Source organism: Balaenoptera musculus, chromosome 17 (genome assembly GCF_009873245.2).
Source record: "Balaenoptera musculus isolate JJ_BM4_2016_0621 chromosome 17, mBalMus1.pri.v3, whole genome shotgun sequence".
NCBI lineage: Eukaryota > Metazoa > Chordata > Mammalia > Artiodactyla > Balaenopteridae > Balaenoptera > Balaenoptera musculus.
The window spans coordinates 66,702,918-66,716,691 of record NC_045801.1 but is presented as its reverse complement, the minus strand read 5'-3'; the positions used below and the strand labels follow the sequence as shown (position 1 = coordinate 66,716,691).

The window sequence follows — 13,774 nt, the reverse complement described above, 5'->3', positions numbered from 1 at the left end:
ACATGGGGTTACTCTATGGGCTGGATATATAAAGATGAACAATTCTCAGTATCTTCTCTCAAGCATGTTACAGAGGGAAGTAAACGGTCGAGTGTGCCCTTAGCACTCATAGAATCATAAAATATCAAAATAAGAAAGAATTTGAGAACTATCTACTTCTCTTCCCATCTCACGCTTGTCTCTTCTCTGCAATATCCCCACCAAACAGTTCACTAGCTTCTGTATGGGCACCTTGAGTAATGCAAGTACACCACCTCCTGTGCTCTGCTCTAGTCGCTCAGTGACCCAATCGTTTTGTATTAAGAAATCACCTAAAGAAATAATTTCTTCAATGCTGTGTAGTTATCAGAATATTATTATGCTCATTGCACATGTTTTATAATAAAACTTGGAAAATGTAAAAAATGGAAACAACCTAATGGCCAACAAAAGAGAATTGATTTTTAAAAATTACAGCAATCTATATAATGGAATAATGTGCATCTCTTATAAAGAATGAGATATATATTAACTCGATATATACATAGATTTGTACTGATATTAACTGAATCCATCTATCTATCTATATCGATATATACTTTGATGTGGAAACAGTTTTTACAATATTGTTACATAAAAAAGTGAGTCACAAGACAGTATACTAGATACAATTCTTTTTTTGTTATATATAATGCATAGACACATACACAATCATATACAGATGATTCTTGAACAATGTGGGAGTTAGGGCACCGATTCTCTACATAGTTGAAAATCCTCATATAACTTCACAGTCAACCCTCCATATCTGAGGTTTCACATCTGTGGAGTCAATCAACCATGGATTGTGTAATACTGTAGTGTGCATTTATGGGAAAAAAAATCTACATGTAAGTGGACCTGCGCAGTTCAAACCCATCTTGTTCAAGGGTCAACTGTATTTCCATCTGCAGAATACTGTCTGGATGGTTAAAAAAAAATGTCTTGAAAAGCTATCTGCACCCCCATGTTCATTGCAGCATTATTTACAATAGCCAAGATACAGAAAAACCTAAGTGTCCATCAATGGATGAATAAATAAATAAAATGTGGTATATACACACACACACACACACACACACACACACACACACAATGGAATATTATTTAACCGTAAAAAATAATGAAATCTTGCCATTTGCAACAATATGGACAGAACTTGAGGCCATTATACTAAGTTAAATTACTCAGACAGAGAAAAACAAATACTATATGATCTCATTTATACATGGAATCTAAACAAAACACCAAGCTCATAGATACAGAGAACAGATTGGTGGTTTCCAGAGGCAGGAGGTGGGCAAAATGGATGAAGGTGGTCAAAAGGTACAAACTTCCAGTTGTAAAATAAATAAGTCCTGGGGATGTAATGTACAGCATGGTGACCAAAAACAAACAAACAAAAAACACATGAATTTCTTATGTTATACAAATGTTTAAAACCTACTTTAAAAGAAATTACTCTCCTATTTTGCTCCAAAATCTGAATCTTCATAGCTTCCTTCTTTCTAGTTCTGTTTATTTTTGTATCACAAGCAAAACTTGTATCCCTCTTCTACGTAACAACTCTACCATTGCAGGAGCGCAAAGATCATGTGGTTCTCTTTCTTAGTCCTTCAAATGTTCTTTGCATGACATACAGGCATACTGCCCTTCAGACTAAGAGATCCAAATGAGTAAATCATTCATGTGGTTTATACTAAATAAAGGCCTCCAGTGAATCAGGAACTATGCCAGAGAAGGACACATCACTGTCACAGGTGACAGAAGCTTACTAGATGATGAAGTCACACATTAAACATTACTTACATGCAATAATGATGATTATTATTATATAAGCATTAGGTTGAGATAAGTGCATGCAGCAGGGGGATCCTAGCTTGACTACTGGTCAAAGGGCCCTGAGAAAATGATATTTAAGACCTAAAGGAGTAAGCGAGAGAGAGGAGTTGGCAGGGTTCGTTGGGATAAGTAGAGCTTTCCAGATAAGGGGAAAGTATGTGCACACATAACCCAACTCCCTTCCTCCCTTCCTCCCTTCCTCCCTTCCTCCTTTCTCTCTCTTCCATCAAACAACTACTTATTGAGCAAAGACCATGCACAAAGGGTTCTTTCAGGTCCTGGGAGTCATTCGGAGATTGATATTCTTCTTTCAATGTGTTTATGGTCTAGTGGGTGAATCAGAAATATTAAATATAACTCAGGTACAAAGCAGAAAAAAAAACACATAACGTATTCTTTTTTTTTTTTAACATCTTTATTGGAGTATAATTGCTTTACAGTTGTGTGTTAGTTTCTGCTTTATAACAAAGTGAATCAGTTATACATAGACATATGTCCCCATATCTCTTCCCTCTCACATCTCCCTCCCTCCCACCGTCCCTATCCCACCCCTCTAGGTGGTCACAAAGCACCGAGCTGATCTCCCTGTGCTATGCGACTGCTTCCAACTAGCTATTTATTTTACGTTTTGTAGTGTATATATGTCCATGCCACTATCTCACTTTGTCCCAGCTTACCCTTCCCCCGCCCCGTATCCTCAAGTCCATTCTCTAGTAGGTCTATATCTTTATTCCCGTCTTGCCCCTAGGTTCTTCTGAACATTTTTTTTCTTTTTTCTTTTTTTAGATTCCATATATATGTGTTAGTATACGGTATCTGTTTTTCTCTTTCTGACTTACTTCACTCTGTATGACAGTCTCTGGGTCCATCCACCTCACTACAAATAACTCAGTTTCGTTCCTTTTTAGGGCTGAGTAATATTCCATTGTATATATGTGCCACATCTTCTTTATCCATTCATCTGTTGATGGACACTTAGGTTGCTTCCATGTCCTGGCTATTGTAAATAGAGCTGCAATGAACATTGTGGTACATGACTCTTTTTGAATTATGGTTTTCTCAGGATATATGCCCAGTAGTGGGATCGCTGGGTCGTATGGTAGCTCTATTTTTAGTTTTTTAAGGAACCTCTATACTGTTCTCCATAGTGGCTGTATCAATTTACATTCCCACCAACAGTGCAGGAGGGTTCCCTTTTCTCCACACCCTCTCCAGCATTTACTGTTTGTAGATTTTTTGATGATGGCCATTCTGACCGGTGTGAGATGATACCTCATTGTAGTTTTGATCTGCATTTCTCTAATGATTAGTGATGTTGAGCATCCTTTCATGTGTTTGTTGGCAATCTGTATGTCTTCTTTAGAGAAATGTCTATTTAGATCTTCTGCCCATTTTTGGATTGGGTTGTTTGTTTTTTGATATTGAGCTGCATGAGTTGCTTGTATGTTTTGGAGATTAATCCTTTGTCAGTTGCTTCATTTGCAAATATTTTCTCCCATTCTGAGGGTTGTCTTTTCATCTTGTTTATGGTTTCCTTTGCTGTGCAAAAGCTTTGAAGTTTCATTAGGTCCCATTTGTTTATTTTTGTTTTTATTTCCATTTCTCTAGGAGGTGGGTCAAAAGGATCTTGCTGTGATTTATGTCATAGAGTATTCTGCCTATGTTTTCCTCGAAGAGTTTGATGGTGTCTGGCCTTACATTTAGGTCTTTAATCCATTTTGAGTTTATTTTTGTGTATGGTGTTAGGGAGTGTTCTAATTTCATTCTTTTACCTATAGCTGTCCAGTTTTCCCAGCACCACTTATTGAAGAGGCTGTATTTTCTCCACTGTATATTCTTGCCTCCTTTATCAAAGATAAGGTGACCATACCTTGGAGTGTGTGTGTTAGTTTCTGCTTTACAGATACACAGGAGGGAGGGCCCCTGCTGTGGTCTCCTCATGACCCTTCATGCCCCCTCCTTCCCTCGAGGGTCTCTAGGGTGTCTCTTCCCCCAGAGACGAAGGGCAGAGCCATGACAGTTACCCCCACCCCCGTACCCCCAGGGAATGTAAAAAAAAAAAAAAACTACTAGAGCTAATCCTTTTTGACCCACCTCCTAGAGAAATGGAAATAAAAACAAAAATAAACAAATGGGACCTAATGAAACTTCAAAGCTTTTGCACAGCAAAGGAAACCATAAACAAGATGAAAAGACAACCCTCAGAATGGGAGAAAATATTTGCAAATGAAGCAACTGACAAAGGATTAATCTCCAAAACATACAAGCAACTCATGCAGCTTAATATCAAAAGAACAAACAACCCAATCCAAAAATGGGCAGAAGACCTAAATAGACATTTCTCTAAAGAAGATATACAGATTGCCAACAGATACATGAAAGAGTGCTCAACATCATTAATCATTAGAGAAATGCAGATCAAAACTACAATGAGATATCATCTCACACCAGTCAGAATGGCCATCATCAAAAAATCTACAAACAATAAATGATTAGCTCTAGTAGTTTTCTGGTAGCATCTTTAGGATTCTCTATGTATAGTATCATGTCATCTGCAAACAGTGACAGCCTTACTTCTTCTTTTCCAATTTGTATTCCTTTTATTTCTTTTTCTTCTGACTGCTGTGGCTAAAACTTCCAAAACTATGTTGAATAATAGTGGTGAGAGTGGGCAACCTTGTCTTGTTCCTGATCTTAGTGGAAATGGTTTCAGTTTTTCACCATTGAGGACGATGTTGGCTGTGGGTTTGTCATATATGGCCTTTATTATGTTGAAGTAAGTTCCCTCTATGCCTACTTTCTGGAGGGTATTTATCATAAATGGGTGTTGAATTTTGTCGAAAGCTTTCTTTGCATCTATGGAGATGTTCATATGGTTTTTCTCCTTCAATTTGTTAATATGGTGTATCACGTTGATTGATTTGCGTATATTGAAGAATCCTTGCATTCCTGGGATAAACCCCACTTGATCATAGTGTATGATCCTTTTAATGTGCTGTTGGATTCTGTTTGCTAGTATTTTGTTGAGGATTTTTGCATCTATTTTCATCAGTGATATTGGCCTGTAGTTTTCTTTCTTTGTGACATCTTTGTCTGGTTTTGGTATCAGAGTGATGGTGTCCTCGTAGAATGAGTTTGGGAGTGTTCCTCCCTCTGCTATATTTTGGAAGAGTTTGAGAAGGATAGGTGTTGGCTCTTCTCTAAATGTTTGATAGAATTCGCCTGTGAAGCCATCTGGTCCTGGGCTTTTGTTTGTTGGAAGATTTTTAATCACAGTTTCAAGTTCAGTGCTTGTGATTGGTCTGTTCATATTTTCTATTTCTTCCTGGTTCAGTCTCGGAAGGTTGTGCATTTCTAAGAATCTGTCCATTTCTTCCAGGTTGTCCATTTTATTGGCATAGAGTTGCTTGTAGTAATCTCTCATGATCCTTTGTATCTCTGCAGTGTCAGTTGTTACTTCTTTTTTTTCATTTCTAATTCTATTGATTTGAGTCTTCTCCCTTTTTTTCTTGATAAGTCTGGCTAATGGTTTATCAATTTTGTTTATCTTCTCCAAGAACCAGCTTTTAGTTTTATTGATCTTTGCTATTGTTTCCTTCATTTCTTTTTCATTTATTTCTGATCTGATCTTTATGATTTCTTTCCTTCTGCTAAATTTGGGGTATTTTGGTTCTTTCTCTAATTGCTTTAGGTGTAAGGTTAGGTTGTTTATTTGAGATGAGATGTTTCTTTTTCTTGAGGTAGGCTTGTATAGCTATAAACTTCCCTCTTAGAACTGCTTTTGCTGCATCCCATAGGTTTTGGGTCGTTGTGTTTTCATTGCCATTTGTTTCTAGGTATTTTTTGATTTCCTCTTTGATTTCTTCAGGGATCTCTTGGTTATTAAGTAGTGTGCTGTTTAGCCTCCATGTGTTTGTATTTCCTACAGATTTTTTCCTGTAATTGATATCTAGTCTCATAGTGTTGTGGTCAGAAAAGATACTTGATACGATTTCAATTTTCTTAAATTTACCAAGGCTTGATTTGTGACCCAAGATATGATCTATCCTGGAGAATGTTCTATGAGCACTTGAGAAGAAAGTGTATTCTGTTGTTTTTGGATGGAATGTCCTAAAAATATCAATTAAGTCCATCTTGTTTAATGTATCATTTAAAGCTTGTGTTTCCTTACTTATTTTCATTTTGGATGATCTGTCCATTGGTGGAAGTGGGGTGTTAAAGTCCCCTACTATGATTGTGTTACTGTTGATTTCCCCTTTTATGGCTGTTAGTATTTGCCTTATGTATTGAGGTGCTCCTATGTTGGGTGCATAAATATTTACAATTCTTATATCTTCTTCTTGGATTGATCCCTTGATCGTTATGTAGTGTCCTTCTTTGTCTCTTGTAATAGTCTTTGTTTTAAAGTCTATTTTGTCTGATATGAGAATTGCTACTCCAGCTTTCTTTTGATTTCCATTTGCATGGAATATCTTTTTCCATCCCCTCCCTTTCAGTCTGTATGTGTCCCTAGGTCTGAAGTGGGTCTCTTGTAGACAGCATATATACGGGTCTTGTTTTTGTATACATTCAGCCAATCTGTGTCTTTTGGTTGGAGCATTTAATCCATTTACATTTAAGGTAATTATCGATATGTATGTTCCTATTACCATTTTCTTAATTGTTTTGGGTTTATTATTGTAGGTCTTTTCCTTCTCTTGTGTTTCCTGCCTAGAGAAGTTCCTTTAGCATTTGTTGTAAAGCTGGTTTGGTGGTGCTGAATTCTATTAGCTTTTGCTTGTCTGTAAAGCTTTTAATTTCTCTGTCAAATCTGAATGAGATCCTTGCTGGGTAGAGTAATCTTGGTTGTAGGGTTTTCTCTTTCATCACTTTAAATATGTCCTGCCACTCCCTTCTGGCTTGCAGAGTTTCTGCTGAAAGATCAGCTGTTAACCTTATGGGGATTCCCTTATGTGTTACTTGTTGTTTTTCCCTTGCTGCTTTTAATATTTTTTCTTTGTATTTAATTTTTGATAGTTTGATTAATATGTGTCTTGGCGTGTTTCTCCTTGGATTTATCCTGTATGGGACCCTCTGTGCTTCCTGGAGTTGATTAACTATTTCCTTTCCCATATTAGGAAAGTTTTCAACTATAATCTCTTCAAATATTTTCTCAGTCCCTTTCTTTTCCTCTTCTTCTTCTGGGACCCCTATAATTCGAATGTTGGTGCGTTTAATGTTGTCCCAGAGGTCTCTGAGACTGTCCTCAATTCTTTTCATTCTTTTCTCTTTATTCTGCTCTGCAGTAGTTATTTCCACTATTTTATCTTCCAGGTCACTTATCCGTTCTTCTGCCTCAGTTATTCTGCTATTGATCCCTTCTAGAGAATTTTTAATTTCATTTATTGTGTTGTTCATCATTGTTTGTTTGCTCTTTAGTTCTTCTAGGTCCTTTTTAAATGTTCCTTTTATTTTCTTCATTCTATTTCCAAGATTTTGGATCATCTTTACTATCATTATTCTGAATTCTTTTTCAGGTAGACTGCCTATTTCCTCTTCATTTGTTAGGTCTGGTGGGTTTTTGCCTTGCTTCTTCATCTGCTGTGTGTTTCTCTGTCTTCTCATGTTGCTTAACTTACTGTGTTTGGGGTCTCCTTTTTGCAGCCTGCACGTTCGTAGTTTCCGTTGTTTTTGGTGTCTGTCCCCAGTGGCTAAGGTTGGTTCAGTGGGTTGTGTAGGCTTCCTGGTGGAGGGGACTAGTGCCTGTGTTCTGGTGTATGAGGCTGGATCTTGTCTTTCTGGTGGGCAGGTCCACGTCTGGTGATGTGTTTTGGGGTGTCTGTGGCCTTATTATGATTTTAGGCAGCCTCTCTGGTAATGGATGGGGCTGTGTTCCTGTCTTGCTAGTTGTTTGGCGTAGGGTGTCCAGCACTGGTGCTTGCTGGTCATTGAGTGGAGCTGGGTCTTGGCGTTGAGATGGAGATCTCCTGGAGATTTTCACCGTTTGATATCACGTGGAGCTGGGAGGTCTCTTGTGGACCAGTGTCCTGAACTTGGCTGTCCCACCTCAGTGGCACAGCCCTGATGCCTGGCTGGAGCACCAAGAGCCTGTCCTCCACACGGCTCAGAATAAAAGGGAGAAAAATAAGAAAGAAAGAAAGAAGAAGATAAAATAAAACAAAATAAAGTTATTAAAATAAAGAAGAAAAAATAATTATTTAGAAAAAAAAATGTTTTAAGTAGAAAAAAAAAAATGGACAGACCGAACCCTTGGACAAATGGTAAAAGCAAAGCTATACAGACAAAATCACACACAGAAGCATACACATACACACTCACCAAAAGAGAAAAAGGGAAATATATATATATATATATATATATATATATATACATATATATATATCTTTGCTCCCAAAGTCCACCTCCTCAGTGTGGGATGATTCGTTGTCTATTCAGGTATTCCACAGATGCAGGCACATCAAGTTGTTTGTGGAGCTTTAATCCGCTGCTTCTGAGGCTGATGGGAGAGATTTCCCTTTCTCTTCTTTGTTCGCACAGCTCCTGGGCTCAGCCTTGGATTTGGACCAGCCTCTGTGTGTAGGTTGCCTGAGGGCGTCTGTTCCTTGCTCAGACAGGACGGGGTTAAAGTAGCCACTGCTTCAGCGGCTCTGGCTCACTCAGGCCGGGGGGAGGGAGGGGTACGGAGGAGGCGGGGCGAGCCTGCGAGGCAGAGGCCGGCGTGACGTTGCACCAGCCCGAGGCGCGCCGTGCGTTCTCCCGGGGAAGTTGTCCCCGGATCACGGGACGCTGGCAGTGGCGGGCTGCACGGGCTCCCGGGAGGGGCGGTGTGGAGAGTGACCTGTGCTCGCACACAGGCTTCTTGGTGGCGGCAGCAGCAGCCTTAGCGTCTCATGCCCGTCTCTGGGGTCCGCGCTGATAGCCGCGGCTCGCACCCATCTCTGGAGCTCCTTTAAGCGGCGCTCTGAATCCCCTCTCCTCGCGCAGCAGGAAACAAAGAGGCAAGAAGAAGTCTCTTGCCTGTTCGGTAGCTGCAGACTTTTCCCGGACTCCCTTCCGGCCAGCTGTGGTGCACTAGCCCCTTCAGGCTGTGTTCACGCCGCCAGCCCCAGTCCTCTCCCTGCGATCCGACCGCAGCCCGAGCCTCAGCTCCCAGCCCCGCCCGCCCCGGCGGGGGAGCAGACAAGCCTCTCGGGCTGGTGAGTGCTGCTCGGCGCCGAGCCTCTGTGCGGGAATCTCTCCGCTTTGCCCTCCGCACCCCTGTGGCTGCGCTCTCCTCGCCCTCCGCACCCCTGTGGCTGCGCTCTCCTCCGTGGCTCCGAAGCTCCCCCCCTCTGCCACCCGCAGTCTCCGCCCGCGAAGGGGCTTCCTAGTGTGTGGACACCTTTCCTCCTTCACGGCTCCCTCCCACTGGTGCGGGTCCCATCCCTATTCTTTTGTCTCTGTTTTTTCTTTTTACTTTTGCCCTACCCAGGTGCGTGGGGGAGTTTCTTGCCTTTTGGGAGGTCTGAGGTCTTCTGCCAGCGTTCAGTGGGTGCTCTGTAGGAGCAGTTCCACGTGTAGATGTATTTCTGATGTATTTGTGGGGAGGAAGGTGATCTCCGTGTCTTACTCTTCCGCCATCTTGAAGCTGCACATAACATATTCTTGAAATGTGGACATATCCCCTTGCCATCCTAGTCATATTTTTCTAGGAAAAAATAAATTCTTTCCAATCAAGCTGTATGGACAAGTAGTTCCAGTGCCAAAGTAGGACACATGCAGCCTGACCCACCTTATGCTCCTCTAGTTTTCTAAATTCAGTTTCATAATTCCTTCCAGGAGAGTAATTGTGTACATACCTTGCAGGTATTTCTCATTGGCCATATTTGGAGAGAAGCCAATCTGTTTTAACAGTCCAAGATATTTTTGTGCATTATATATGCAAAAAATCTTTTATACAGATACCAGAAATTGATATAATGGCAGTAAAATATGGTAAATAGAGGTAGTCCTCTAAGGTCAGTGTCACTGTAAAAGTTCCAATGGAGTATAGGAAAGCATTAAAATCCCAGTCTTCCCTTTTAATATGCTGTGCTATAGATCTATCATTAAGCACATCTTCGTTTGTTTTCTTTCTGCCTTACAGGTCTGTGAAGCAGGCAGAAGAAGTTGCAAGTGGTCCTTAAAGAAATGGCAATTATTCAAATCCTTATGTATAGTTCTAATTTTATTTGCTACGTGTAATCATTTAGAGAATGGTTATTTTTATAATATCAATAATGAACAAGTACTCTTGTAACCAGGGGTGCCTAAGTGTGTAATCAGAGAACACTAACTCTGGCAAAGCATTCTGGGGAGGTCAGGCTGCCTACTGCCTTTTGACTTGGTTAGTGTCCTGGGCTTAGATTACTTTATACCTAGTTATTAAGATTACTATTTGATACTTTAAAAATTGCCTGATTCAAATAACTTTGCTTAAAATTTTTCTGTATTTTAACTTGTCTAGGGTTTTCTACTTCTTATATTTTTATAATACTTTCTCATTTTTTAGATTAGTAAACATTGTACTTACCCACACGTGCCAAGACAAGCCATTTAGGTCTCTCCAGGAGTTAGCTATTGGTGTCGTCACCTGCCATATGTGTTTTTGTGCAGCAGCAAGAGGCGTGTTCTCCACCACTGCTCCTTCCTCGATTATCTTCCCTGTTCTTATCAAAATAAATAATTGATATGTTAATTCACTAAAGCAGATCCTTAAGGAATGAAATGCATGGCCCAAAGCATATGCAATGAAAACTGTTTGACCATTTATCCGATTATTGAACCCAATTAAGGTTATCCATTTTAAATTTGATATATGCTCGCTTTTGGAATGTGTTATGCATTGATGCTAAATGAATGGAACTAAGTAAATGTATTGAGTATCTTACTGTCTGTTTTATCTTATTTGTCTTAATCTAAGTTTACTTTCTGGACCTTTAAGGCATATGGTTAAATTATAAAACTGCGTGTGTAACTGTCAAAGAAACAAACATTAAAAGCCAGAACATGGCTAAAGAATAAACAAAGAAATTCTGATTGTATGAATGAAGTCATAGTCCTAAATCAAGTAATATAATAAATTTTCTTATGTTAACATTTTTGTGTGCATGGGAACTCATGAGACTAATTTTCATCAAAGTTATTGTTTTTATGGGTAGAAACAAGTTAAAGGCTTAGAAAACAGTATATTTTTAAGCAGAAAAGAGAAAAGGCATGAGAATAAGTTTATGAGACCCGAACACACCTCTATTTAAACATCCTTACCATGAAGAATATCTTCAAAAAAGTTCTGAGAATCCAAATGTTCTCCCTGTTGGGAATAGTCTTTCTTTAAAACATGTCACCCCAATGCCTTCATCTGAGCCGTACTTTCCTCCATCACATCCAACCATCACTTGGTCAGTTTTTGTCCTCCTCTTGTCCACAGACCATTTCCTGGAGACAGTCACCCTACTAACTGCCACATCGACCTCGGGAATCAGATCCACCAGGACGTCAGAGTGTGTATTGCTGAAAATGCTACCACTGGACACGAGTTAAGGTGGATAGATTTTAATCAGTGATAAACTATTGCAATAAAGAAGAGAGTTCAGCATGAACTGAACTCAGCTTCGATTTGTACAGAGGTGACTGGGTGTTTTAAAGGGAGTGAGGGAGTAGGTATGAGGGATTGCCACTACTTGAGCCTGGTCAAGGGAATGGAAATTTGTAAAAAGCAGGAAGGGGGGTTGATCCATGTGAAACTCCTCTGGGTTTGCTAACTGGCACTTATGGAAGTTTGACTTCTATCCTCCCTCAGAGACTGGACAACAGGGGCTCTATCTTCAAGTGTCAGCTGGAACAAACAGTAGATTCTTTTGACAGCCTTGTGCTTTCCCAGATAGGAATTTAGGAGGTCATTCTATAGATGCTGCCTTGACTTAGAAACTATGTTTGTGTTTGTTCAAGTCTTTTAATGTGGGGGTGGGAGGAGGTGGATGAAATCATTTGTACTGAGAGTCGGCAGTTTTTATCGGCCAAGGTTGAGGCCTGGTCAAGAAGAGTGCTCAATAAAAAAGAACAAAATAATGCCATTTGCAGCAACATGGATGCAACTAGAGATTATCATACTAAGTGAAGTAAGTCAGAGAGAGAAAGACAAGCACCATATGATATCACTTATATGTGGAATCTAAAATATGACACAAATGAACCTATCTATGAAACAGAAACAGAATCACCGACATGGAGAACAGACTGGTGGTTGCCAAGGGGGAGGGATTTGGGGGAGGGATGGAGTGGGAGGCTGGGGTGAGCAGATGTAAGCTTTTATATATGGAATGGATAAACAACAAGCTCCTACTGTCTAGCACAGGGAACTATATACAATATCCTATGATAAACCATAATGGGAAAGAATATAAAAAAAGAATGTATGTATATGTATAACTGAATCATTTTGCTGTACAGCAGTCATTAACACAACATTGTAAATCAACTATTCTTCAATTTTAAAAAATTTTAAAAAATAAAGAAGAGGTCTCAGGGGAGCCAGGCTAGATATATGCTCACTTTTAGAAGGAGAGACTCTTCATCAATGTCAACCGGGCAGGTCTCTCTCTCACGCGCACACACACACACACACACACACCACAGTCTCTGCCCTCTCTTTTTTTTGTTTTTCTGCCCTCTCTTCTTTGTCAGCTCCAATAACCATTTTCAGAGGCCAAGGGCCAGTAAACAGCTGGAGCCCAGCACAGGAAATTTCCCCAGGTTGCTTTCCTATCTCCTCTTTCAAATGTCACACATGAAATCTGAATCTCTTGGCACTCATCCTGGCTCCCATTACTCATTTTGTCCCTTTTGTGTTTCTTAACAAACTCCAGAGTTATTGGCGGAGGTAGGCTTGAAAACCCCACACAAAAAGGGCTTCTAGAAATATGTTTAGAATGAGGGGAAGATGTTGAGTTCCGTTGGGGACATGTCGAGCTCCGGACTGGGGACGTAGCCAAGACTTTGAGTGTCATCAACATAAAGATAATCAAGCAGAGGTATCAGAGATCAGGGCAGTAGATGGCATCACCCAGTGAGAGTGTGTGCAGCGAGAACAGGGCAGATGCCTCAGGAACATACACACCCGCACTGAAGGGACTGAGAAAGTGATTTCAAGAGTAAAGATTTTATGTACGCTGGACAGAGTGGGTGGCCCACACACTGCTTCTAGGAAGCAGAAGGTCAAAAGCAATGCACTTTAATGCCCCCAGTTCCTGTAAGCACAGCTGGATTTCAGGGGACAGACAAGCATGGGCTCATTTGTGGAACAACCTTTAGTGGTCTAGTTTAAGACTGTAGAAACTTCCTGTGGGTAGCTGGAATAAAAAGCAGCTGTATGGGGGGTGGTGTGTAAGAAACTAGTATCCCTTATTTAGGAAGAAAAACTAAGGCATTACCAATTTGAGGTGTTTTTAGTTAGGGTGTGGAGACATCTACCTTGCAAATCCCTTCTTTGGTTAACAGCTAAGGTCTTCGGAAAAGACTTAAGAATGAATCCTGCTGCAACATTTTGATCTTCCTTTTTTTCTTCAAAGTAATTAAACGTAAGTTTTAAATTGGTTATAAGGAAAATAACCATCGCCTGAAGCTGCTGAACCCAGGGTCTTATAAGGCATTCCTTGGGGGCGGGGCAGTGGAGGAGAGCCTCAATCATTTTCCTCGGTCCTAGGGACAGAGTTGCTCCTTTGCTATAAATCATGGTTTGCCTAGTCTATAAATATTTGTTGGTTTTTCAACTTGCTTTTGGCTCTCTTACCACTATTTTTTTGTCTGTTTTTAAAAAATGTCTATTATGGCTTCTTGTCTCTTTTGAGTCTTTGATGTTTGTAGAACCGATTTCCACAAAGCCAGCCTAAGTGGA

The 13,774-nt window shown here is 40.1% G+C and overlaps 1 protein-coding gene across 1 annotated transcript in view; it reads left to right on the top strand.

Moving 5' to 3' along the window:
- Positions 1 to 10,957, top strand: part of C17H8orf34 (chromosome 17 C8orf34 homolog) — a 338,603-nt gene extending 327,646 nt beyond the window's left edge. The window contains exon 14 of the mRNA XM_036830419.1: positions 9,986 to 10,957. Coding sequence (XP_036686314.1) covers positions 9,986 to 9,993 — 8 coding nt within the window. The 3' untranslated portion in view covers positions 9,994 to 10,957. The remainder of the gene's footprint in view (positions 1 to 9,985) is intronic.
- The last annotated feature ends 2,817 nt before the right edge of the window (positions 10,958 to 13,774 follow it).